The following is a 26,056-nucleotide window of genomic DNA, read 5'->3' on the forward strand; positions in this document are numbered from 1 at the left end:
TTTGCATCATATTTTGGAGGGTGAGTCTAAATGCATAATTTCCATTTAGCAAAATATTTAGTGTACACCAGAAAAAAATAGAGAAAATGCCCTAGGATAATCCTTAACATGTGTCAATTATCCTTGTACATTCGTTATCTAATTTAAGCTGACCAACAACCCTGAGAGACAGGTGCTGCTAGGAGGATGCCCACCCCATCCTCCAGGTGAGGATGGTTGCAATATATAGTCAGACAGGAGAAGGAATTAACAGCAGGATGCAAGAAGTTGCCTGGGTGCATTGGACTGGGATGGGTAGATTCTAAACTTGAGCTCAGGCCTTTGAATTGAGCTGCAAGGTGGAACATTATGTCAGCACACGAAGGCACCAGAGTTCCAAGTTCCAACCCCAAAGGTACTATATGCTGGATGAGAAAAAAAGACAACTGAAAGGACAGAGAACGCTAAACTAGGGGAAAGGTGGTCCTCTGGGAACTGTCCAAGTGTCCAAGCAAGCGGGAGTGGGTGGGGGAGGGAATACTGAGGGTCTCTCTTTCTGGCAGCCATTTCTACGCCAAAGCAGAGGAATTAGAAAACAACTAATTAGCCTGTAATCCCAGCACTTTGGGAGGCCGAGGCGGGCGGATCACGAGGTCAGGAGATCAAGACCATCCTGGCCAACATGGTGAAACCCCGTCTCTACTAAAATACAAAACAAAAAATTAGCTGAGCGTGATGGCGCATGCCTGTAGTCCCAGCTACTTGGGAGGCTGAGGCAGGGGAATTGCTTGAACCTGGGAGGCCAAGGTTGCAGTGAGCTGAGATCGTCCAAAAAAAAAAAAGAAGAAGAAGAAGAAAACAGTTAATTGGACACATGGTAGTTTGAAAAGGTTAAACTACAGAAGCAAGTTCAAGAGAGAGTAAAAAGTCAGAAGTGACTGATGCAGGAGGGGTGGTTATGGAGGAGAGGGGCCCCAAAGAGAGCTATAATCCCACCAGTTACTTCTGAGTTGGGGACCCTGCAGTGGCAAATCACTGTGAGGTGCTGTGTTTGAACGCCCTAAGTCAGGCCAAAATCAACTGGGAACAAAGGTTATCCTGAGAGACCAACATCCAACACCTCAAGTTGCCCACAATTTCTGGAAAAAGAAGCAGATGAAAGATTCCAAAGGAAAACTGATGGCCAGAGCATTCAGTACCAAAGATCACACACCTGTGATGCCTTCGCCAGGGCTGGAACACAGTCGCTGGATTCCAGAGCCCATGCCTTTCCACTTTGAGCCACACTAGAAATATTATGTTAGGGCCAGGATCAGTGGCTCATGCCTATAATCCCAACACTTCAGGAGGCTGAGGCAGGCAGATCACCTGAGGTCAGGATTTCAAGACCAACCTGGCCAGGGTGGTGAAACCCCATCTTTACTAAAAATGCAAAATGAGTCGAGCATGATGGTGGGTGCCTGTAGCCCCAGTTGCTCAGGAGGCTAAGGCAGGAGAATCGCTTGAACTCGGGAGGCAGAGGTTGCAGCGAGCCAAGATCGCGCCAGTGCACTCCAGCCTGTGTGACTGAGGGAGACTCCATCATCAAAAAGAAAAAAAGAAATATTATGTTAGAATCCAGTTTTTATTCTAAAACCTTACCAAAGTGAAAGAAATAGCATTGATGGATAGAATTCAGATTATCTGAGCAAAATTCCCTACCTACTGTCTCAACACCAAACCAAAGTTGGGTTGAATCAGATGCAGTGTTGAGTGGAAGATTTTGGTAACTCACCAATAAAGTGATTATTCCCCAAGGCGAGCATCTCCTCCAGGAGGACCAGTCCCCCTGAAGCCTGAAGGGGGGTCACACTTCTTCCATCTATGAGGGAGCACTGTTGGAATCCTGTGGCCGTGACCTTCCAGAGCAAAATCAGTGAGGCAGTGGCATCTTGCCGAATCCTGGAAACAGGAATGATGTAAACAGAAAGCTCCTTTCAGAAAAATTCATCTTAGAACCAGTCCTTCAAATTAAAAATAAATACAAAGATGGTATGTGCATCTACCAAGGTACCAGGAGATCGATGGCATAAACAGATACACGGGCATCCACTATAAAGGCGCATATTCCCACTTGTTCACAGTGTACCACAAAATGAGTCACTGGTAACTCACCTTTGAGTAACCACTTGGATGAACAGTAAAAGAGTACACTGAGTTCTCTTTCAGACAAATCCTTCCATAGCCACACAATATAAAAAGAGTTTTGCTTAAATTTGTCATAAACGTGGACTGCAACCCAACACAGCCACCTGAGTTATGCTGCCAAAATAAGCAAAAGTGTGTCACCCTTCCCCAACACCCCCCACCCACCCACACACACACACACACAATCACATACAATCCACCTCCCAATGCTTCAGGCCTCCCCTGGCTCATTTTTGGTAAAAACAAAAACAAAACAAAACAAAACACCCCACAGAGAATAGGATGTCACAGAAAGCCCATCAACCCCAACCCCAACCCCAGCTGCCCTCCTGCGCTTTTCTCCTCACAGCCCAATGCTTCAGCTACTAGGAGCTACCCCAACCCAGTTCTTTCTCACCTCCCAAGCTTTGTCTCCTTCTCCACCTTGGAAATGTGTTCCTAGCCCACATATTACCTCTTCCCAGAGACCCCTGACCACTTCCCAACATCCCAACAGCTGCCCATTCTCCCCAGTGCTCCTGGAGAAAGATCACAGTAGACTCTGCACAGATCCGCTCCCCCAGCACAGGGCTCCTGGCGTGCAGCAGGGGCTCAGTAAAGCTTTGATAAGTGACTAAATTCATGAGGAAATGAAAGCGTAAGGAGCTAGTAACCCCCACAAGTGAATTCAGTGCCCTCAGGTCATTCGGCACTCCCATCTCACTTCGTCTGAGTCAGACTGCTGATTTGGTCCCGTTCTGCAGCCTAAGGGAGTCTCAGAGAATGGCAGGTTTGTTGAGAGGAAAAAAACAAAAGCATTTAACGAGATAGAAGACCAGAAAATTTGGGAAGGTTTATCAAGGTAAGATAATATGATCTAGACAAGAAAGGGCTGAGAGATGTTTTAAGAGTAAAGGAAACTAGAGATCCTGCTCCTAAAACTAGCCCAGGACGGCAGGGGTTTCAGCTGTAGTTTGAGCAGTGAAAGAAACGCTTAGGACCGGGGTCCCCCTGCTGGTAGAGCTCGAAGCTGCCTCAGGCTCCACCTCTCCCGCCCCTCCGGATGGAAGCGTTCCTCCTGAGCCCAGGAATTCCCAAGCAGCCCTTCCAGGATCTTCCCCTGCCAGAGTGAGTTCAAGGCTGTGGGGACCCAGGGTGCAAGAGCAATGTAACAAAGTCCCTCTTCCAAACATGTTCAGGGACTCCATTGTTTAGAAAGCCAGGTAGACAAAAATGGCGATGGATACATGGAAGAGACCTGCAGTGCCCGCAGGCCCCTTAAAAGGGAGCCAGTGCATCAGATTGGTTAACCAGGCCACGTGTTCCCAGTCTTCTAAAAATCCCCAAAGACTGGACAGCAAATGCCCCTCAGGTTGCATGGAAAGTGTGGGGAGGGCGGTAGTCAATGGCAACTGAAAAGGATGGGCAGTGGGGGGTTGTCAGCCGGCCTGGGGCACCCTAATACTGGCCCATACCCCACCCCCAGCTTTGTGCTTCTGGGCACCTGCTGACTTGAGCCTCATATAAAGCACCACACATATCAGGTCTCAACCAGCACTGCTTCCCTATGCCTCTCCCTCTTCCCCACCGGTGACAATGGACCCTGTCATTTAAAATAGCTTGAATTTAAAACAAAACACTCTCTTTGTACGCTTGCTTTTAAAGAGAAAATTGTAAAAATAAATAAATAAATAAAAATTATAAAAAATAAAGAGAAAATTGTAATATGTAGAATTTAAATTTGGGGCAAAGTATGCATCTGAATGTAACTGATGGTCCATTAAAATCTTAAGAGGCCAATAATTTGGGAAGCAAAGCATTTGGGAGACAAGGAATCTGGCTGAGATCTTATCTAAGGCCTCACGGTTTGTCACCTCACACCAGACTCATCCAGTCCAATTTCTCAATTCCACTTGTCCAGCCTGAAAACCCTCACTGTAATCGCCTCTGAAATCGCTTCCTCTAGTTTTCAAATGGCAGGGGCCACATCTACCCGTGGAATCTGTTCACGATTCTCACTTGACGGGCCACTTACACACCAGGTCCACGGATGGACACAACCCCACTTATAGGTCATAGCATCACTCTTAACAGTTTGTAACTCAGAATTTTCTTACTTGACTGAGGTGTTCTGTGGCACTTCAAAGGATACCAGGCGGCCACCCACAGAGCTGTTAGAACTGGCATTCCCACAGGCAATATCTGGGATCACCTGGGAAGGGAAAAAAAAAAAAACGACATATGATTGGGGTTGTTTATAGTATAACATAATGTGATAAAGCAAAATTCCATGCTGAATTTCCTTCATCCCTTTTGATGATGCGGGGGTAGGGCTAGAGAGGAGACGAAGAAGTGAAGCCTTACAAACTCAAAAGAAAATGAAATCTTTGTCATTTGATGTTCTGAAATGCAACAGCTTCCCTGAGAGCAATCTATAAATTCCTGGGATTGTTAAAACTGATCGATAGGATATTGCAGGACAGGAAGCAGATGTCACTCCCTGCTCTTTTTCCATTCATTTAACAAGCAGTCATTGACCCCTGCACTATGCTTAACCTGATGGTAACCAGGAGGCCAACTTTAAGGACGAACTTACAAACAGCAGGTAAAAGCCTAATGACTAGGCAAGCCAGCCTTCAACTTGCAAAGTGCATGCAGCATCAGGTCTGATGACTCTTCTGTGTGCTGATGGGTCCAGGAGCACATGCTAAGGCTGGGGAGCTTGAACGCTGCCTTTCTTTTTCCTTGTAGGCTATACCTTCACTTTTAAATTATTTCCCAAAAGTATTATATGGATGTATATTTTTTTTTAAAAGGAGATCAATTGGTGGGGGGAGGACTGTGCTCATCAAAAAGCATATTGCAAAACCTTGAGCTATGTCCAGTGAGATACTCCTGGCCAATTTATGCACTTAGTCCTCATGCCACAATTACTGTCCTCCCCCATGTCAGTGAAAATGAAGCAGTATTAAAAGTATTCATCATCACAGAATTAATTGAGAACAGTACAGAAACTCTCAGCAATTTCACTCCACAGCCCACACTTAGATCTTATTTTCCAGAATGCCCTACAATCAAATTCTATGGATAAAGCCCACCACTGATATTCAAAGATGTGAGTATAACTTGTTAAATTTGTATGACGGATGGCTGTTACCCAAGCCTCTAAGGCTCCAAATAACTTTATGTTTCCAAAGCACCATTATTTCACGGAAAGGGGATAATAATATGCCTCCTGGTTTCCAGCAGGTTAGGCATACATATTAACATGTCTTCCTCTGGCATTTTAAATCTGCTTCATGAGCAGCCTAAGAAATAACCCATGATATAGGAAGATGAGGCATTTCCTTTTTTTCTTTTTTACACTTACCAACTGTAAAATAACATGACTTTAAATAAATAGATTGAAATGGCTGGTTAGGGAGAAATTTTCTTTTAAAGGACACTTCTTTGATAAACTTGAATCAAATCTAGTTCACATTCAAGAACTGAGTCATCCAGCAAAGAAGCATTAACATCATAACTTCAAAGCATTTATTAAAAGTCTGAAATCAGAGCAAGTTCACAGTTTTTTAGGTAAGCTAAAAACATTGCCCTGCAGTCTGAATGTGGCCTTCATAAGCTGTGTGGTAATGCAAAAAAAAAAAAAAAAAAAAAGTGGGTCAACTGGTGAGAATTACTCAAGAAAATAAAAGAAGAAATGCTACTATCTCTTTTATAATAAAGGAAATTTCTAGATGCATTCCTTGACTCTAATACATGCTATGCAAAAATCTATTTTTTTTTCATTTAAACAATGAAACCCGTAATAATAATATACCAACACAGGTTTATATGGATGTCATACATATAAAGTATAAGATATAGAATGGAATTACACTCCCCAATGTCACTTCAAACTCATGATTTGGATTTGTTCCCCAACTATTCTACCCAGCAAATTTATTTTATGTCAACTTCTAGGAGTCTACTGAAAAGACTTTTGAAGAGCTTGAAGATAAAACAGCCAAACTCAAACTTGATAGGAGAAGTTCCAACAAATAGAATTTGCTGCTGCCAAAATAAATAAAACTTGGAAGTTTCTTTGTCAAATGCATTCTAAAAATATGTCAAAATCATTGATAGCTTCTTCTTTCTAAACCCCATTGAAATACTTCAAGGTACCAAAAATAGAACCTAAATGACAACAGTAAAAAAAATAGTTGAGTGTTGCGGTCTGCTGTGGTCTGAATGTCTGCGCCCCTCTAAATTCATGAGTGAAATCCTAACCACCATGATGATGGTATTAAGAGGTGGGGCCTTTGAGAGGTGGTTAGATCAGCAGGGCACAGGGCTGGTGAATGAGATTAGTGCCCTTATAAAAGACCTGAAAGAGCTCCATAGCGCCTTCTACCATGTGAGGTTACAGTGAGAAGACGCGGGCTGTGAAGAAACAGGCCCTCACCAGACTCTGAATCTGCCTTGATCATGGACTTCCTTGTCTCCAAGGCTGTGAGAAATAAATGTCTGTGATATGATTTGGATCTGTGTCTTCAAATCTCATGTTGAAATGTGATCTCCAATGTGGGAGGTGAGGCCTGGTAGGAGATGTTTGGGCCATGGGGGCAGATCTCTCATGAAAGACTTAGCACTATCCCCTTGGTGATAAGTGAGTTCATGTGAGATTGGATTGTTTTCTGGGACCTCTCCCTTTCCTCTGTTGCCCTCACTCTCGCCATGTGACACACTTGCTCCCCTTTGCCTTCCACCATGATTGTAAGCTTCCAGAGGCTCAGCAGAATCAGATGCTAGTGCCATGCTTTATGTACAGCCTGAAGAACAATGAGCCAATAAACTTCTTTTCTCTATAAATTGCCCAGCCTCATGTATTTCTTCATAACCACTCAAGAATGGACCAATACTGTGTGTTGGTTATAAGCAACCCAGTTTGTGGCATTTTTGTTATAGCAGCCTTAACAGACTAAGACACACTCCCAGGAAGGAAAATAAGGTCAATGATGGAGGGTCCTATGACATGTTCCTTTACATGACTACACTGAGCTGTCTGCCCCAAAATCTAAGATTATCTCACAGAAATACATGTGGATACCATTCCAAAAAATAATTTGATTCATGTATTTGTTTACTCTTTTTATACTTATAAAACCATCGTACACACAAATGCAGACAGGAATAAGTTTAGGGACATATTTTGCTTCATGATTTAACTTAAAATGCTTTCATTTTTAATTGCTGATACTAGAACCGCTGGAATCACTTTAAGATTTCTGGTTTCTAATGTAAAAATGTACACGATATAACGTTCTCACCTCCACTTGATCCCATTTCATTTCTACAACTTTTTGCCCTGTTTTCGGCTGCCAGGTAGGCAGTGTCACCGTTGCCTGAGAGCGGGGCAGGATTTTGTCAGGCTCCTGAGTAGCAGGAACAGGCTGAAGCTGTCGGGGTGCCATGGATTCGGTCCAGCCAGTGGCTGGGAGACTGGGAAGTGCCTGTTCACAGTTGGGACCTTCATAGCCTTCATTGCAAATGCAGAGGTAGCCATCGCTGCTGCTGCTGCTGCTGCTGCTGCAGTTGCCATGGTGACAAGGGTTGCTGGCACAAGGATCTGCAACAAGCTGAAACGAGACCATAAATGGGTCAATTATTCCCTCATAAGAAAAGTGGTGCCATCGCTGGGAAATTAGCTCTGTGTCTCAGAGCGACTGCTCTAATGGAAATGCTGTTCCTGTGGAATACACTCCTTAACTACTTGTGCTGTTGCGGGGGGATGTTCACCAAGGTCATCCGAACGTTAACCTTACCACAGATAAGAGGCACCCAGCAAGAAAATACAAAGCGGAGAGCAGCCTCCTCGAAACCCAAAACACCCAATAATGTCGATTTCAGGAACCAGTTATTTAGAGGAATTTTCTAGGGCAAAAATAGTTAAAACTCATTAGGAAGATGCCAACTTTGACATTTTTAGCTGTCAAATGATATTAGGAATCTAAACTGGAATCTCCTTTTCCACATTCTGGACCTGTGCAAGGTCTCCTCATGAGAAAAGACTGCCCAATTTATCTGCCCTGCAGATGCGCTTACCTGTATCTCTCAATTTCCTAACCGGTCAACAATACTTTTTAAGGTGATACTGTACTATTTAATTAAAGACTTCCAAAATGATCAGTTTGCATGACAGTTGCTAGCTAGAAGAGACTGTGGTGGGGACTTAAGCAGAATTTTATGAAATTTTTTATTTCATTATTTTGGAGGGTGATTACAGAGAAATGTGACCCCTTCCCTCGCCAGATATGGAAGATGAGAACTCAGTCATATGTGTTTCAATTATGCTCATGGTCTGGGGAAAGTGTTTATCTCAGAGTCCTTCGCTGTTGACCTCTGAGTGGCCATGTGTTGGTAGTTGGAGACACGCTACAAAACAATGTGAAAAAATCACCTGCTTCTCTTCCGATAGCGCAAGGGTTCAGTCATGTTCTCAGCACCTATTCAATTATGATTTGTTTCTATGATAAAGAGAAAATTAGATCTCTAGCTGATATACCCCTGGCTTCTCAGGGCTGACTACAAAACAGAATTCAGTACAGAATAAATGACAGAGAAGTGGGACCCTCACTCTCTTGTTAAAATGAGTTCACACACTTAAACATACATGGAGAGAATTCTGAATGGTAAAACGGCTACTCGTTCTGATAATTATTCCTATCAAGCAACTTCCAACAGACTCCTTAAGGAATATTAAGGGATTTGGGGTTGAATCAAATGAAGCTTCAAAAATACCACGTTAATTCTATGCTATCATTTGGCAATTCCTTCACAGAATCTCAGATCAGAGTCAATGGATTTGTATCTGAAGAGAATATTTAAATTGTCAATAATTAATTTACAATATTCACAATCTATCAACTCAAAGTAAAATCCAAACTCCTTCTTCGGCAGACAAAGCTCTTTTCGGTCAGGCCCCTTCCTCTCCTCCCACAAACCTCCCTCCTCCCTTGTAGCCTCCTGTCCTCACCCTGTCTCTCTCCATGGACAATACCAAGTTGATTCCCACCTCAGGCCCTTTGCACCTGCTGGACCCCTGCCCAGAACACTTTTTCTCCAGACGTTGCACGGCTCTCTTCCTCATTTCATTCCATCCTCTACTCAAATGCTACCTTCTAGGAGAAGCCTTCCCTCACTGTGAAATCTAAAGCAATCTCTTCTTTACCCCTCTCCTACAAAAATGTGAGCTGCATGAATTCAGGCATTTTATCTCCTGTGTTCACTGCTCTATTCCCAGCCTGTCCAGGAACACAGACTGTATGATGGGACTTTAAAAACAATTGTTGGAAAAAGGAGATATGAGAGATTGATCAACATTTGGCAAGCAACACGTGATGAGGGAGGGATGTGAACTTGTTGAGTCACGAAGTTGTTATCTTGTTTCTGATTTATTTTTAGGAAGGCCTTGTGGAATGGGTGTCACCCCAAGAATCATGCAACAAGAAGAATTTTATTCACGTGAACAAAGGAGACATTCAAAGCCATGCTTCTGAAATCAACTTTTAAAACATCTGAGGTTGATCTAGTCACAAATAAGAATTTCAATACATGCATTAAAAAGGCAGAAATACATTTAAACCGCAAGGGATCAATACAAAAATTAATTCTGAAAGTCCAAACCTCCATTGTGCAGCTTAGAGAATGACATTACTAAGGCAAGGACCACCTATCTGGTGGCCTGAGAGGCCTCACAGCTTCAGCTCCATTGCCACAGCCCCCATCTGACAACGATCAGTCCTCAGAGAGGCAGAGGCCTCCTCAAAAGGGGCGCTGAGCACAGCAGAAGTCCACATTCCTTCAGAGAAACCAGTTAAGCACGTGTACCCACCCTTCCCACGGTAACAGGCACAAAGCCTACCCTCCCCAAGATAGCCGTTTAGAGTTTTCAAAGGACATTCCATAGAGTAACTTCTCTTCATGCCAACACTGAAATGGAGAAGGATTTTCTGAATCCATATCACTGCTGAGAAAAAGAAGAGCAGAGGCCGGGTGCGGTGGCTCACGCCTGTAACCCCAACACTTTGAGAGGCCAAGGCAAGCGGATCACAAGGTGAGGAGTTTGAGACCAGCCTGGCCAACATGGCAAAGCCTCATCTCTACTAAAAATACAAAAATTACTCGGGCGTGGTGGTGGGCACCTGTAATCCCAGCTACTAGAGAGGCTAAGGCGGGAGAATCACTGGAACCCAGGAGGCAGAGGTTGCAGTGAGCCAAGATTGCACCACTACACTCCAGCCTGGGCAGCAGAACAAGACTCCATCTCAAAAACAAAACAAAACAAACAAACAAACAAACAAAAAAACAGGCAGAGGAGTTGAATGACCTCTCACAGCTACTATACTAGGAGACCACGTCTTCTGATTTTCAGCCAAGAGTTCTTTCCATAACACAGCACCACAAATTTAATATCATGTTATTATCATGCCAAAAAAAATTCCTGTAGAGAAGGCAGAAGGTAAGGGTTATATTTTTGTAAGCAATAGAAAACAAGTAGCTATTAAATGTAGGCCAATTAAGACTGCCTGAATGCTTTTTTGAGAAAAATGTATGATAATGGTAATACTCAAGGAACACTGATTGAGGACTTACTATGACAAGAACTGTACCAGGTCTCGGTATAAAATGCTGTTTAAAAAAAAAAAAAAAACTCTAAATCTGTCCTAGAGAGTCTACATCTAGTAACCTAGTACAAGCACTAAAAGTTTACATCTAGTAACCTAGTACAAGCACTAAAAGTTTACATCTAGTAACCTAGTATAAGCACTAAAAGTTTACATCTAGTAACCTAGTACAAGCACTAAAAGTTTACATCTAGTAACCTAGTACAAGCACTAAAAGTTTACATCTAGTAACCTAGTACAAGCACTAAAAGTTTACATCTAGTAACCTAGTACAAGCACTAAAAGTTTACATCTAGTAACCTAGTACAAGCACTAAAAGCACCTAGTCCTACCTGCTATTCACAATACTTACTTGTGCGCCTGCCATTCTGTTGGGTGTTTTACATTTCTTACTTTAGTTCATCCTTACAACAACCCTTTTGGTAAGCACATTTGTACATTTATTATTCTATTTTACAGTTGAGGCTTAACAGTGTTACACAAATGACTGACTTTTACCCAGAATAAAGGCCAAAGTATTCACTAATTTTTTTTTTTTTTTTGAGATGGAGTTTCACTCTTGTTGCCCAGGCTGGAGCGCAATGGTGCCATCTTGGCTCACTGCAACCTCCGCTTCCCAGGTTCAAGCGATTCTCCTGCCTCAGCCTCCCAAGTAGCTGGGATTACAGGCACCTGCCACCACACCTAGCTAATTTTTGTATTTTTATTAGAGACGAGGTTTCACCATGTTGGCCAGGCTGGTCTCAAACTCCTGACCTCAGGTGATCCACCTGCCTCGGCCTCCCAAAGTGCTGGGGTTATAGACATGAGCCACTGTGCCCAGCCTGTATTCACCAAGTTTTACAGGCCCTCTGTCTGTAATGTGCCTGCCCTAGTCTCCCTGACCTCACCTCCTGCCCCTGACCTCCCTCACTGACTGCACAAACACTGGCTTGCTCACTGCTCCTCCAATGCTCCAGTCACTCTCCTGCCCCAGGGCCTTTGCACCGGCAGTACCCTCTGCCGGGAATGCCTTGCTTCTCAAGGCTGCTCCTCAGCCACCTTTGAGTCTTTGCTCCAATGCCATCTTCTGATGAGGAGCCTACTTAACAGAGCAAGGTCTCCACCCTCTGTCAATGTCAACTCCTCTTTCTTTTTTTCAATTTTTATTTTAGATTCAGGGAGTATATGTGCAGGTTTGTTACCTGGGTATATTGCATGATGCTGACGTTTGACCCTGCTTTCCTTGCTTTTTTTTTTCTAAAATATCCATCATCTTCTCACACAAATTTTAAATTATTTAATACATTCATTTTTTTCTTTCCCCACTAGAATGTAGGCTTTTTGAGGTCCCATTTCTGTTTTCAGTTTAATTTACTTGTGTATCCACAGCCCTAGAACAGTGCCCAGCACATGGGAGCTGCTGGGTAAGCATTTACTAAATGAATGAATGAGTGAGTGAATTAATGTGAATGATGTTATACACAAGCAGCTGCCAGAGCCTATGAAGTGTGCTGCCTTGTTAAATGGAATCAGGATTCTCCAAGGCCCAGTCTCAGGTCTTGAGAACATAAGTCAAGGCGGAGTCTTAAATGTCCCACTGTGGTGTTTTAAAGTGATTAAATAACTTTAAATCTGCTCTAAAAGGAGTAAAAGCTCTGTCGACCTGAGAGGTGAGACAGAACCAGCACAACCTGCAGCCTCGGCCTTGATGAGGGCAGAAAGAGTACAGACCCACTTCACAAGTGGCTTTCAACACAGTGAGCCAAGCCACTTTTCTCTGGTCCTCGGAGACCATCTCTGTGAGCCACTTTGTGAAGCCATTCACCCCGGTGGGAAGTGTCAGAGGTGCTGGTTGATGGAGCTGAGTGGCAAAGGGCAGGCCCCATGGCAGTGTTCAATTTGCCACATTCAGGAGTCAGTCCTACCAGGTAAGGGGATAAAGAGCGAGAAAGAAAATATGATGAGAATCAATAATACCCTAAGTGCTCTTGTCTGAGCTTCATAGATGAGAGGAATGCACAAATAGCATGTGGGATGAAACAATGAATGACTGACACGGAAGGCCAGGAGAAACACTCTTAGTGAAGAAGAGAGGACAAAAGCTAAAAATTAAACAGTCAGTTGCATAAATTTCTAAGGGGATTCAAAGCAGTGGATAATGTGATGGAGTGTGTATGCACACACATGCACACGCATGCACATGCATGCACACGCACACATACATGCACACACCTGTGCACACACACGCACACGCACACATATACATGCACACACATGCACACACACAGATACATGTACACACATGCACGCACACACAAACGAACACACACACATGCGTGCACACATGCACACACACACAGGAGTACGAGGCAGAGAATTAAATGCATTGCAGGGTCATTGGGCCCTTTTTAAAAATAATTTTATCCCAATGCTACTTCCTTGGCGTGTATATTAGTTGTTTCATTAACAATGGCAGCTTTCTGCCATTATTTTCTCTAACTCTTCAGACTAGTTTTATTTTTTGGGAAAGCTATCTGTTTCAATTCATAACAGCATATATAAGATAAGGTGCAATCATTAACTTTTAAGCAAATCATAAATATTTATCATAAGTCCTACGTTTCTGTATACAGTCAAGATTTTTTTAAAGTTCGTATTTGTATTTTATCTCATTAAGGAAAAGGTCCTGTTGCAGAGGTCGCATCTGCTCTTGCGTCCCATTAAATCTGAACTATAAGCAGGTAATTACCAAACTGCCAAAATGCATAATGAGGCAAAATATCAGAATTAATAGACCTAACTTTGGGAATGCATAAAATGTAATACATGATATTTTCCGAGCTATAATTTCTAGATTCTAATGATGGGGAAAAATGATTAAGCCTTTGTAATACCAGCTATAATAAAGAGGAAAGAGAAAGCCCATGGGTTAATGGTCTTCTGCTTACAGTGAACCAACAGGCCCATTTATTAAATGCTGTGTGCTTGCTGCATCAGATCAATTTATCTGCTTAAGCCACATTTTTTCACATCATAGAACTAACCTGAAACTATTTTCCACATTTTATTTTAGACTTTTCACCCGTGTCAAATAATGTCTACTCTAACCAAGAGCAGTTCTGGGGGAATGGACTGAGTAAAATGGGAGGCCAGACCTGAGCGAGGGTGCCAGCCTCTCCTGGGACTTGTGATTCAAAGGCAGTAGCAGTGTGACCCTTTAGCCATGGCCTGTTTTTCTTCCTTAAATTCTCTGCTACCCATGTTTCTGGCAATTCCCATATCCTCTGTGGCATACAAACAGAAGGACGAAATGCCAACTTTAAAAGGCATGAAAGAGGCCCATTGATGGGGTCATTAGATATAGTAAGTCAAAGCTAATAGGGTTGCTTCGAAGTGTGGACACCTGCATCAGCATTACCTGGATGATGGTGGGGCCTGGGGAGATGCACAGGTGACTAACTTCCCTTCCATACTAGTTTAGAAAATGTATGGGCTTCAGCCCTGCCTCTTCTGTACTTTTACAGACAACTCAATATGGCCACTCAGCAATTCATGTGACATTTATCAAGCACCTATGATGTGCAAGGCAGGATGCCTATAAGAGGGGTCAGGAAGATGAATAAAGCCTTACCTGGCCCTTGAAAAGCTCACAATCCAATAGAAGAGTCAGAGACGTTAACTTGGACTTGCCCTGAGCAGTCGGCTCATCAATTGCTTGCCCTGCTGGTATGCATGTCAGCTATTGGGATCCTTTGTTTGATTGAGGTTACCCACCCCAACACCTTTATGTTAAACTACCTTACATTTTTTTAATGCTGAGGGAGAGAATGGATCTGATCATAGCAAATAGGAAACGAAATTATGAGCAGGTGTTGGGACTAGTCTCTTTTAGAATGATAGCGGCAGCTTTTGGCAAAACAAAGACAGCAATTCTGGATGCCTCCACCAAGAAGAGGTGGTCTGGGAGTTTTCCAATGGAAAATGGAGCCAGCTGAGCAAGCAGTGCCCTGGCGTTGGCCCTGTTCTTCACAGGTGGGTGGGACAAGTTGCTCACCTGCTCTGGACACACACCCCTCATGCATTAAGGGAGGAGCTGGGGTTGCATCTCCAAAGGCCTCCTCCAGCTTGAAGACTTAGGATTCTATTGATAGCCACTAAGCTTGATGGCAGTTTTCAGAAGGTTCAGGGAAGAACCGAGCCGACCAGAGGTCAGCTCCTCCAACATTATACCCAAGCTAAGTGGGCAAAGGCATCCAGGGGGAATGGGACGGTGCTTGAGGAAACCAAATGCAACAAAGCCCCAGAGGAGAACTTACAAATTCTGGGCAGTGGGTGGGGAACCACTGTCATTATATGACCTAGCACCACGCTGGCCACAGAGGGGTCACAGGGGACTCGTGATACTTACAGAGAAGTGGAGAAGAAGATAGAGGCAAGGATGGGAAAGAACAGGGGGAATTTGTGTATGGTATTAAGAAGGAAGTAAAGTGGACCATTATGTTAGTAATTTGTCTGAGTGGCAGAATCAATTTTAAAACTTTTAATACAGATTTTAATAGAGATATTAGTATTATAGGAAGAGGGAGTGTCTTATTAAACAAAGAACAAAAACAATAGCCGTAAAGCAGGTTTTCTCAACCTTGGTGCTTTTGACACCTTGAATTGGATAATTTTTTTATCATTGGGGGCTCCCCTGTATGTTGTAAGATGTTTAGCAGCATGCTGTGTCCTTACTCACTAAATGCCAGTAGAATCCCTCCTTCCAAGTTATGCCAACCAAAAACATTGCTAACATCCCCTGGGGAAAGATCATCTCTGATTGAGACCACTGCCTTAAGGGAACAGTGCATTTCACTCCATCAAAATTATTTTTAATCATTGCAACTCCATGAGTAAATTTAAAATGCAACACTATCATGAAGGAAGAAATGTACAACATACTATAAAGGACTAAATCCCTTATTATAGAAAGAATTTTTAGGATAAATACAAGATAAATGCCTCAGCAAAAAGGGCAAAGAAATAAACAAGCAATCTACAAAATAAACAGTCTACAGAATCATGCCATTTTATACAATCTTAAACACAAATAAAATGTTATGTATTTATTTGTATGTATATTTACTGGAGGATGGAAAGGAGGGAGGGAGGAAAACAGAAAAGGAAAGAATGAAGAAGGGAAGCAGGTAACTAGAATGGACCATTGTTTTAGTGATTTGTCTAAGCAGCAGCATCAATCAGGGAACTTTTAAAACACAGATTCCCCAGCTCCAGGCCGTTCATCAGAAACTCTGAAGGTGAAGCCTAGAAACCTGTATCTTTCAACATTTCCCAGATGATTCTGATGCACCTGGCCCCAAAACCAAAATTTAGAAATTGTTAGTACAAATTAGAGGTTGGCAAGTCACAACCACAGGCCAAATCTGGTTTGTTTTTGTAAATAAAGCTTTATTGGAATACAACCACAGCCACCTGTTTATGTGCTGACTGCTTTTGCAATACACCAGCAGTTGAGTACTGACAACTGAAAGCGCCTGGCCCACAAAGCCTATATGATATTTGTTATCTGGCCCTTTAGTTTCCCAGTCCCTGATCTAGACAGTACAGACTTTGGGGTTCACAAAAGAGGGAAAACAGGTAGGTGGGGGTCACCTGGAAAGACTTCAAAAAAGAAAACTATCTTGAACGGGGCCCTACAAGTTTGATAGCAATAACATCTATTTTCTCCCCCCATGCAACTCCCTAATTGGACTGGTGTGCACCAAGTGATTAAATAACAGAAGAACCTTTGGCAAAACAACTTAAAGGACCAGATATTCTTTTAGTCATAATTATGTGCAGGAAGGTTGCAGAATAAATCTTGGTACTATGAAAAGAATGCTCATCTACATAGTCCACCTTGAAGCAAGAACACAATGAAGGGTCATACCCCTACCTTTCCTTCACTAGAAGAAATATGGAAATTCTCCCTCTACCTTTCCATCCATCAGCTGAACTAAATGGAGATGAATGATGAGCAACCCATGCCAAGGCTAAATATAGAACTAGGTGGACCCATGGAAGACGATGGGTGGGGAAAGGTCACACAGACTAAGGGGATATTGAAATAGCAGGAGAGTGTCTGTGTCTGCCAATTGGAGAGGGGGACTACAGCAAAGATGACTCCAGAATTTATAGCTTAGGGTTACTGGAGAAATTAGAATGAACAATTGCCACCTGGAGGTACCGTGATATGGGAAAGACTGGGGTTCCAGTCTCATTTGCAGGTGATTTTGGACAAGGCAAGAAAACTTCCTGGGGCTCAGCACGCTCAACTGTAAAAGGAAGGGATGGGACTAGAACATTCTAAAGGCCTTTAAGTTCTTAATATTGTGTTTCTATGTCCAAAACAGGAATTGCAGTGGTTGTAAATGTCATCTTCCTTCTGAAACGCAAATGAACAATGTTGGGGTCCAACTGTCACAGTATTTTTGTCTCAAAAAGAAATTTTTCCCACCTTCTTCAATAAGGATTTCAACTATATTCCAACACCAACTGCTTACTCACCAGGAATAAAGATATAAAAAAAAATCACTATAGTGCTTATGCCAGTAGTAGACTCAGCCAAGAAATGCATCCCAAGATTTTTTTTCCAAATCCAAATAATAAAAATGCTCATTCGCTTTACTGAATCAAGATACACATTCCATGTTTTGATAGGTCTTTACTTCTGTATTAGAAACTCTACATCAATTCAAAAAATTATTCCAAGACTAATTTGGTCAGTCCATTATTCCCTCAATTCTGAGTCAGCTTTCTTGAAACCAGCTTGTCCTGATTTTTGTATGTGAGTTGAGTCACATTTGTAAGTAGGCTAAAAGGAAATTATAAGCAGAATTGAAACATGTGGCTATAAAATGAATCCATTAAAAATAAACTCTTACATATTGTTTCCCTACTTTTTCATGCTGTCTCTTTAAAACATACTGCATTTGGAAATTACCTTGAAATCTCAAGGTAATTGCTTTAGTCTGATTAACACATAGTGATAAGTCATAGTGATGAATCTATAAGCCCTGCTCAGCTGCAGATATATCAAGAATTAAATGAATTGTTCTTCAAAAACCTGATCTTCCCTTTGTCCCTTGGTTTCCATATTTAACTAAGTCCTAAGAGATAGCACTCAATTGCACTTACTGACATAGGCACACCAGCCTCAAATGAAATGCTTTTTTTTTTTTTACTTTTAATCATTCAAAGACCAATTTCTTGAATAAAAAGTTGCAGAACAATTCCAGTGCATACATTTTTGTTTCGCCTCTCATCAGAGACACTCATACATCCTATCAAACTTTTTTACAAAACCACAATGCCATCAATACAGGAAATATGTCGACTTCTGCCTCTTTCGTACTCAGGAAAAGAAGCCTGCAGGCAAACTGGGAATTAAATTTCCTGTGAAGATTGTATGATCATCTCAACCAATGCAGAAAAAACTCTTATTAAATTTAACATCTAGGTAGAGTGAAGACTTTTAGCAAACTAGGAATAGAAGGAAATTTCTTTTATCTGATAAAGAGTATCTACAAAAAACCTTCAGCAAATATAATACTTACTGGTGAAAGGTAGAACAGTTTCTCTCTGAAATTGGGAAGAAAGCAAGGATGTTTGCTAATACCACTTCCATTGAGCACTGCACTAAAGGTCCTACACAGTGCAATGAGGCAAAAATAAAAAGAAAGTATAAGGATCCACTAAGAAAATAAGCTGTCAATTACAGACTGTATGATTATTCATGCAGATAAATTATTAAAATATGGAACTTCAGCAAGTTTGCTGCATGCAAGATCAAAATTTACCAAAAAATAAAAATATTTTGCATCTCCATGTATCAGCAGCAAACTAAAGATACTTTTCTCAAAGGTACAGTTTATAATAGATGAAAAAAATTAAATTCCTAGTAATAAATCAAATGTTAAAAATGCATGATCTCAATGAAGATAATTGTAAAGGGGGAATATTCCAGTCATGAATTAGAAAACTTGATATTAGAAAGACTCAAATTTTTCTTAACCTACAAGATTCAATGCTGCTGCAACAGAAATCACAACATTTGTGTGCTTCTGTAAAACGGCCCACGATAGCACAGACACGCTTCAATAAGAACAATGTGGGAGGGCTTGCTGTATTAGAAAGCAGGAATTTTAAAGCTATGGTAATTAGGATAGCATGACATTGGCAGAAACATGAACAAATAGACCAATGGAACAGAGACAAGAAGCAGAAAGGATCACACAGGGACACTTGACTTCTAGAATAGAGTCTTTTCAATAAACTGATATCCAATGAGAAAAAAATGAAGACTTTTCCCTCTCTCAAGCCATATGCAAAAATAAACACCAACTGGATTGTAGATCCAATTGAAAGGTAAAAAATTAAACTTCAAAAAGATAATAGAAGAGAATATCTGTATAACCTTATAGTAAACAAATATTTAATAAACAGAACACAGAGAGTACTAACTATAAGAATATTAATGTTAAATGACGAGTTAATGGGTGCAGCACACCAACATGGCACATGTATACATATGTAACAAACCTGCATGTTGTGCACATGTACCCTAAAACTTAAAGTATAATAAAAACAAAAAAGAATATTAATGAGCTGGATGACAACAGTTATAGTATACTGATAAAATATACTATACAGCCATGAAAAAGAAAGAACTATAGCCTTATACAACAAGTAGAACAAATTCCCCAAACACAATGTTTTTTCCACTTGTGTAAAGATTGTAAGCAGCAAAAGTGACCCATGCTTGAAGTCAGAAGAGTGATTAGCTTTGCAGAGCTGCGAGAGGTGGGGACGAGGAAGCTGCTGGAGGGCAACATTGTCAACCTTGATCTGAGTGGTGATTACACAGGTGTTCATTTTATGATAATACATTGAGCTGTACATATTTTGGGGGGGGTGCTTTTCTGTATATATTTTGTGCTTTGCAATTTTGGAAAATTGTTTTTAAAACACCTACCATGTACACATATCTGACATACTCTTTGTTCCTTGGTTGTCATATTTAAGAAAGATGATGAAACTAACTTGCCTCTGCCCAAAAGTAACCATAAGGTTCCTTCCTGATTTTCCTCCCAGGTAAGAATGGCACACAGATTCCAGAGTGACTCTCCCTCCAGCACAGCAGCCACATGAAGCCACAGGGACCAGGAGGGCCAGCAGAAGCCAAAATCCAGCAGCCTCTGTGTCCTCCTAATGACTTTGACCTTCCTCCTAGAAGACACAGAAAGCCAATGAAACATGCCAAACAGGGGTGGAAACTCAAGTCAGAGGAGCACTTTGAAAAGAACTTTTCACTTTTGTTGGGGACTCCAAAGACAGGGACTCCAAACATTTTAAATGTTCTCATTTCTTTATTTTTTAAATAGGACAAATGACATGCTCTTTATTTTTAAAGAATAAATAAAGAACAAATGACACCAACGTGGGGTAGCAGGGAGTTGGAAAACCAGGCACATAGTAGGCTCTCAAAAAATATTTCTTGTCTGAAACAAAGAAGAGACCCCATTGCTTTCTAAATCATTCTTTATTCAGAGTATTCCCTACCAGGAAGAGTGTTCTTCTGTATCTGTTAGGCTCGGTGGCCTGGGATCCTTAAGAGAAGTGGGAGAGAGAAATCTATGAGTGCCTGTGAAACCAGGTGCAAGAGCAGAAAAATCAGGGTCACCTTGTTTAGTAAAAGTCGGGGGAGGCTTTGGGTTGAGCCGCCAAGTGCCAAGTGTTCTTGTGTACCTGCCTGGACTCTTGACTGCTTTGATGTGTGTTTTTCTCTCTGCAGGCACACAAAATTCCCTCTGCTCTCTTTTCAGCTTTTCTAACCTTACTTGGAAACAGCTGCTCTAATTTTAATACCCATCTGCTCCCGGGAATAGGACAAAAATCAGTGGCTCTGCAGATAAATCTAAAGTCTTCGGGTATCCAACTTCATTTATCTGGAGATAAGCCTTCTATATACAGCAGGCTTCATATAGACAGCTACACTAAGAACAAAACTAAAAAGGAAAATGAGTAAAAATTCAAGCAAAAGAGCAGGTGGCCCTAGATATCCAGTACCAATTGTTTTAAAATCAACAAGAGCCAAAGATCCACAAATTGCACGTGTGTTCAGATTGTCTCATTGCAAGATTAAAAAGAGGATCTTTGATTGGCTAGCAAATCTGCTCAAAGGCCAGGGTTGTTTTATTTTTTTTTCCATGAGGAAGCTGAGAGGACCTTTGTAGTTATGAAATACAAAAGAAACAAAAGAAAAAAATAACAACAGAACAAAAAAACAGGGCTGAAAGTGGAAGAGGTCACCCGTAAAAGCCCTACCAACTAGAAACAGTCATGGATTGTGAAGCAGAGAAACAAGGATGGTCACAACAGAGACGGGAGTTTCTGCAGCCTAGGAGTTCAGACAGGAAGCAAAGGGATGAGGGCAGAAACCCACCACCACCTTAATTCTGCAGCTCTGTGGACACTGTATATAAGCTATACAGGGAAGCAGAAGAAACCTGTATAATTGTATCTAATGAAGCAGTATGGCACAGGTACTGTAGCTTTGAAGACACTCTACAGTACTGATCATTCAAATTATCTCTTTTAAATGCAAATATTTAGCATTTCCAATTAAGGCATAACATTAGAAGGCTAGAAGAACCCACTGGGAAAACTGTCAGGAAACTATATCCATAATGGCTTTTCAAGCTAACAATTTTTGAACACAGAGCATCCTCTGAACCGTTTTAGAATGTTGATGAAATCAATCCCATTTAACAATGCTTGCCATGTTGAACTATGTGAATTGTTAGTGTATAAAGAGTATAGACACCATACCAGCCTGGGCAACATGGCGAAACCCCATCTCTACAAAAAAAAAATGCAAAAACTAGCTGGGCATGGTGGCACACACCTGCAGTCCCAGCTACTTGAGGGGCTGAGGAGGGAGGGTTGCTTGAACCTAGGAGGCGGAGGTTGCAGTGAGCTAAGATAGCACCACTGCACTCCAGCCTGGGTGACGGAGCAAGACCCTGTCGCAAAAACAAAGATCATAGACACGTGACTTATCTTGCATATGCAAATGCCACAGGCATCCATACAACAGAAACTTCGATGGGAAATTTCACCATTCGAGATTTTAATTGAACTGATGGCCAGGCCCTTCTCCAGTGAAAAAAAAAAATAGATAAAATTAAAAATGCTTTCATTTGGAGGTAAGCTTTAAAAAGGGGTGGAAGAAAAGGGGGATCCTCAAGTTTCAGGAATGATTAGAAAATTCACAACCAGAGATCTTAGCACACGATGACACTGCATTGACCACACAGCCTACAGAGCTGGAAATAAGACCTACAGTTCTGGGAATTGGGGTTCTAAAAATCACATGGGAGTGTTCCAGCTCTTTTAGAATCTGTCTAGCAGGCTTTCTGGTTTTTACAGGAAGGCCCCCCTCACACACACACACACATACTCAAATGGGGCCTTGAGCACAGGAAAGGAGAGGCAGCTATAACTGAGCCCACAAATGAAGCCTCTTAGAGCCTCCTGTCTGTTTAGAGACAGCAGAAGGGACACTAGAGAAATCCACCAGCAGGCCCGAGGTAACAGCAGAAAAACTGACATCTCTACAGTCTTTGGATTAAAAAAAAAATAAAATTCCCATGAATAATTAAAACCTCCCATATGAATGTCCCCTGTGATTAACAACATCTCCTTCATGTGGACATCCTAAACCAAAAATTAACATTAAAAATGTGTTTAGGGCCAGGCGCAGTGGCTCACATCTGTAATCCCAGCACTTTGGGAGGCCAAGGCAGGAGGATCACTGGAGGTCAAGAGTTCAAAACCAGACTGACCAACATGGTGAAACCCTGTCTCGATTAAAAATGCAAAAATTAGCTGGGTGTGGTGGTGCGCTCCTGTAATCCCAGCTACTCGGGAGGCTGAGGCAGGAGAATCGCTTGAACCCAGGAGGCGGAGTTTGCGGTGAGCCGAGATGGTGCTATTTGCACTCCATCCTGGGCAACGAGAGCAAAACTCCATCTCAAACAGCAACAACAACAACAACAACAACAAAAACGTGTTTAGGATCAGTACAGAAGTGGAGTGACACTTTTCACAATACACGACACATGGGACTCACACACATGCCTGTGTACACACAGACTCTTATCAAATCAGCGCACAGTAAAAAATTACAAACCATACAAGGAAATAAGCCACCATCAGCACTTGGAACTGTGGATAAACGGTCAACAAAACCTTTTCCACTCCTGCATGAATATATATTTATGCATTTTAAGATGAAATACGATGCTTAAAGTAGATCTAAAACTTTTTTTAATTCCTCACAACTTCTTTAATTAACTGACCTGATTAAACTGTCCTGATATCTTTGATAAGAAGACTTCTACTAAAGATATTAATAGCTAAGATTTCTGAGTGCTTATGCTATATCTGGCATGGTTCTCGACGTGCTACCTATATTAATCCACTTAATCTTCACTATCACCCTGTGAGGCAGGTACTGTTATCTGCATATTATCTCTGAGGCTCAGAAACTAACTTGTTCATGGTCCTTCAGCTAGTAATATAATGAGAATACTAATCCAGGTAGAACAGTACAATTCCAATCAAAATCCCATGCTTCTTTTTTGTTTTCTGACTTATCAAATTGATCTAAACACAAATGAGAGATGAAAGGACCAAATATTTTCAAGGTAATTTGAAGAAGAGTAAAGATACATGCTTTATTCCCTCCCAGAAATAAAAATTTATTATAAATCTATAACTACATTGAACAATGTTTCAGATGAGAGAGCACAGAGATTTGCCATGTAGAGAAACTTAGAATATAACAGGGAAGGCATTAACAATTAGTGTAGGAAGGATGGGCGCGATAGCTCACACCTGTAATCCCAGCACTTTGGGGGGCCGATGTGGTCGAATCACTTGGGCCCAGGAGTTCAAGACCAGCCTGGCCAACATGATGAAACCCCACCTCTACTAAAAATACAAAATTAACCGGGCATGGTGGTACATGTATGTAATCCCAGCTACTCGGGAGGCTGAGGCACAAGAATCGCTTGAACCCAGGAGGCAGAGTTTGCAGTGAGCCGAGATCATACCACTCCACTCCAGCCTGGGTGACAGAGCGAAACTCTGTCTCAAAAAAAAAAAAAAAAAAAGTAGTGTAGGAAAGATCAACTTTTTAGTAAGTGATACTTGAATAATTGCTAACTGCTGACCCCTGGGACTGACATAAATATCTAACTTACACCATACATCTACACACACAATGAATTCCAGATGGATTTTGTAGGACAATGTTAAAAATACGACCTCAAAACTTTTAAATCAGGAGTTGACAAATTACAGCTCACAGACCAAATGTGGCCCATCACCCAATTTTAATAAATCAAGTTTTATTGGAGCACAGTCACACCCGTCAGTGTGTCCATTGTCCAAAGCTGCTTTCCCACAGTTGAGTAGTTGCAATAGACATGTGACCCACAACGCCTAAACTATTTACTCTCTGGCTGTTTGCTGAAAGTTTGCTCATTCCTGCTTTAGATGAAAATATAGGACAATATCTTGATGACATCAAGATAGAAAAGAATCTCTTAAATAAGACTCATAAAAGGTGAATAAATTAAACTGCATGAAAATTTAAATGAACTAGAGCTATATCTGAAAGCCACAGACAAATCACAGAAACACCATAGTGAGTGGGAAAAAAGCAAGTTGTGAAAGGATCCTGCAGTGTCATACGTCTGTGCACGTTTTATGCCTATACTGTAAAAATATTTTAAAAGATGAAAGCTTACAACCCAACTTGGAACAATCATTGTTTCTGGGTAGAGAGGGAGGGAAGTGGGTTGGGGAGGAGTAGGGTAGTGGCAGTGAGGGCAGCGGGCTTTAACTGTATTTGCCTGTTTTATTTATTTTTTTTTAATAATTGGAAACCAATATGGCAGAATGATGTTTGTTGAATCTCAGTGGCAGATGCTAATTATACTATTCTCCATTCTTTCTTTAGGTTTAAAATAGTTCATAATAAAGATTTTAATTAAAAATGTGATCTTGGTCGGGCATAGTGGCTCACGCCTGTAATTGCAGCACTTTGGGAGGCCAAGGCAGGTGGATCACTTGAGGTCAGGAGTTCAAGACCAGCCTGGCCAACATGGTGAAACCCCATCTCTACTAAGAATACAAAAATTAGCCGGGCGTGGTGGTGAGCACCTGTAATCTCAGCTACTTGGGAGGCTGAGGCAGGAGAATCACGTGAACCCAGGAGGCAGAGGTTGCAGTGAGCTAAGATCACGCCACTGCACTCCAGCTTGGGCAACAAGAGTGAAACTCTGTCTCAAAAATAAATAAATAAAAATGTGATCTTCATCATTCAAGCACCTTCTCTGTTCCAGGCATTTCTGTAGCCCAGGGGCTGGCAAATTCTGACCCACAGGCCAAATCTGACCTGCAACCTGTGTCTGTACAGCCTATGAGGCAAGAGTTATTTTTATGCTTTTTAAAGGTTGGAAAAATCAAAAGAAGGTTAATATTCCAAATAATCATGTAAATGTTCGATAAGATTCAAGTTTCAGTGCCCATCAATAAAGGTTTATTGAAACACAACCACACTCATTCGTTTTACATATTATCTGGCTGCCTTCACATGGCAACGGCACAGGTGAACAGTTGCCACAGAGACCCTGTAGCTCACAACGCTGAAAATATTAACTATCCGCCCTTTACAGAAAAAGTTTACTAACCCCTGCACTAGGCCCTGAATACATGCAAAGCCTCTGTTCCTAACGTGCTGGTGGAGGGACACAATGACAAACACCATAGACACAGCAGCAGTGTCACACATTGCTGCTTATGTGTATGACCCAATGCAGGAAAAGGCAAGGACGATTTTCTTCCGTGGATTGTACATTCTACTTTTTATAGCTTCAATAAAAATGGCTAAATAATTGTGGAGCTCTCCCAGTGAGGCAGGAGTAATGTCTGGATTGTAATATTTTTACTATCTTCTTCTTCCCAGAATTATATCACTGATTCAGCCCATTGGCTAGAAATATTCAGAATGTGAAATTTTATCACATACAAGTTTTTGTCATGAGAAAAATCAATCCATCCTGCAAAAATTATAATAGGAATTTAAATAACAGCATAACTTTGCAGATGATTATTTTAATGTCATTTGTGTTTTAAGTTCTGTTTGATGTAAA

At 41.5% G+C, this 26,056-nt stretch overlaps 1 protein-coding gene and 1 non-coding gene across 3 annotated transcripts in view; one reads left to right on the plus strand and one right to left on the minus strand.

Moving 5' to 3' along the window:
* Positions 1 to 26,056, minus strand: part of DNER (delta/notch like EGF repeat containing) — a 358,840-nt gene that overhangs the window by 226,303 nt on the left and 106,481 nt on the right. For both annotated transcript variants that reach the window (XM_034955317.3, XM_034955316.3), the window contains exons 2-4: positions 7,455 to 7,763; positions 4,263 to 4,357; positions 1,754 to 1,920 (exon numbers count right to left, since the gene is read on the minus strand). In XM_034955317.3, coding sequence (XP_034811208.2) covers positions 1,754 to 1,920; positions 4,263 to 4,357; positions 7,455 to 7,763 — 571 coding nt within the window. The remainder of the gene's footprint in view (positions 1 to 1,753; positions 1,921 to 4,262; positions 4,358 to 7,454; positions 7,764 to 26,056) is intronic.
* LOC112439147 (U7 small nuclear RNA) lies at positions 22,211 to 22,272 on the plus strand. The gene has a single exon (XR_003027449.1). It is a non-coding gene; the product is annotated as a U7 small nuclear RNA (small nuclear RNA).

The sequence above is a fragment of the Pan paniscus genome, chromosome 13 (genome assembly GCF_029289425.2).
Source record: "Pan paniscus chromosome 13, NHGRI_mPanPan1-v2.0_pri, whole genome shotgun sequence".
NCBI classification, from domain to species: Eukaryota; Metazoa; Chordata; class Mammalia; order Primates; family Hominidae; genus Pan; species Pan paniscus.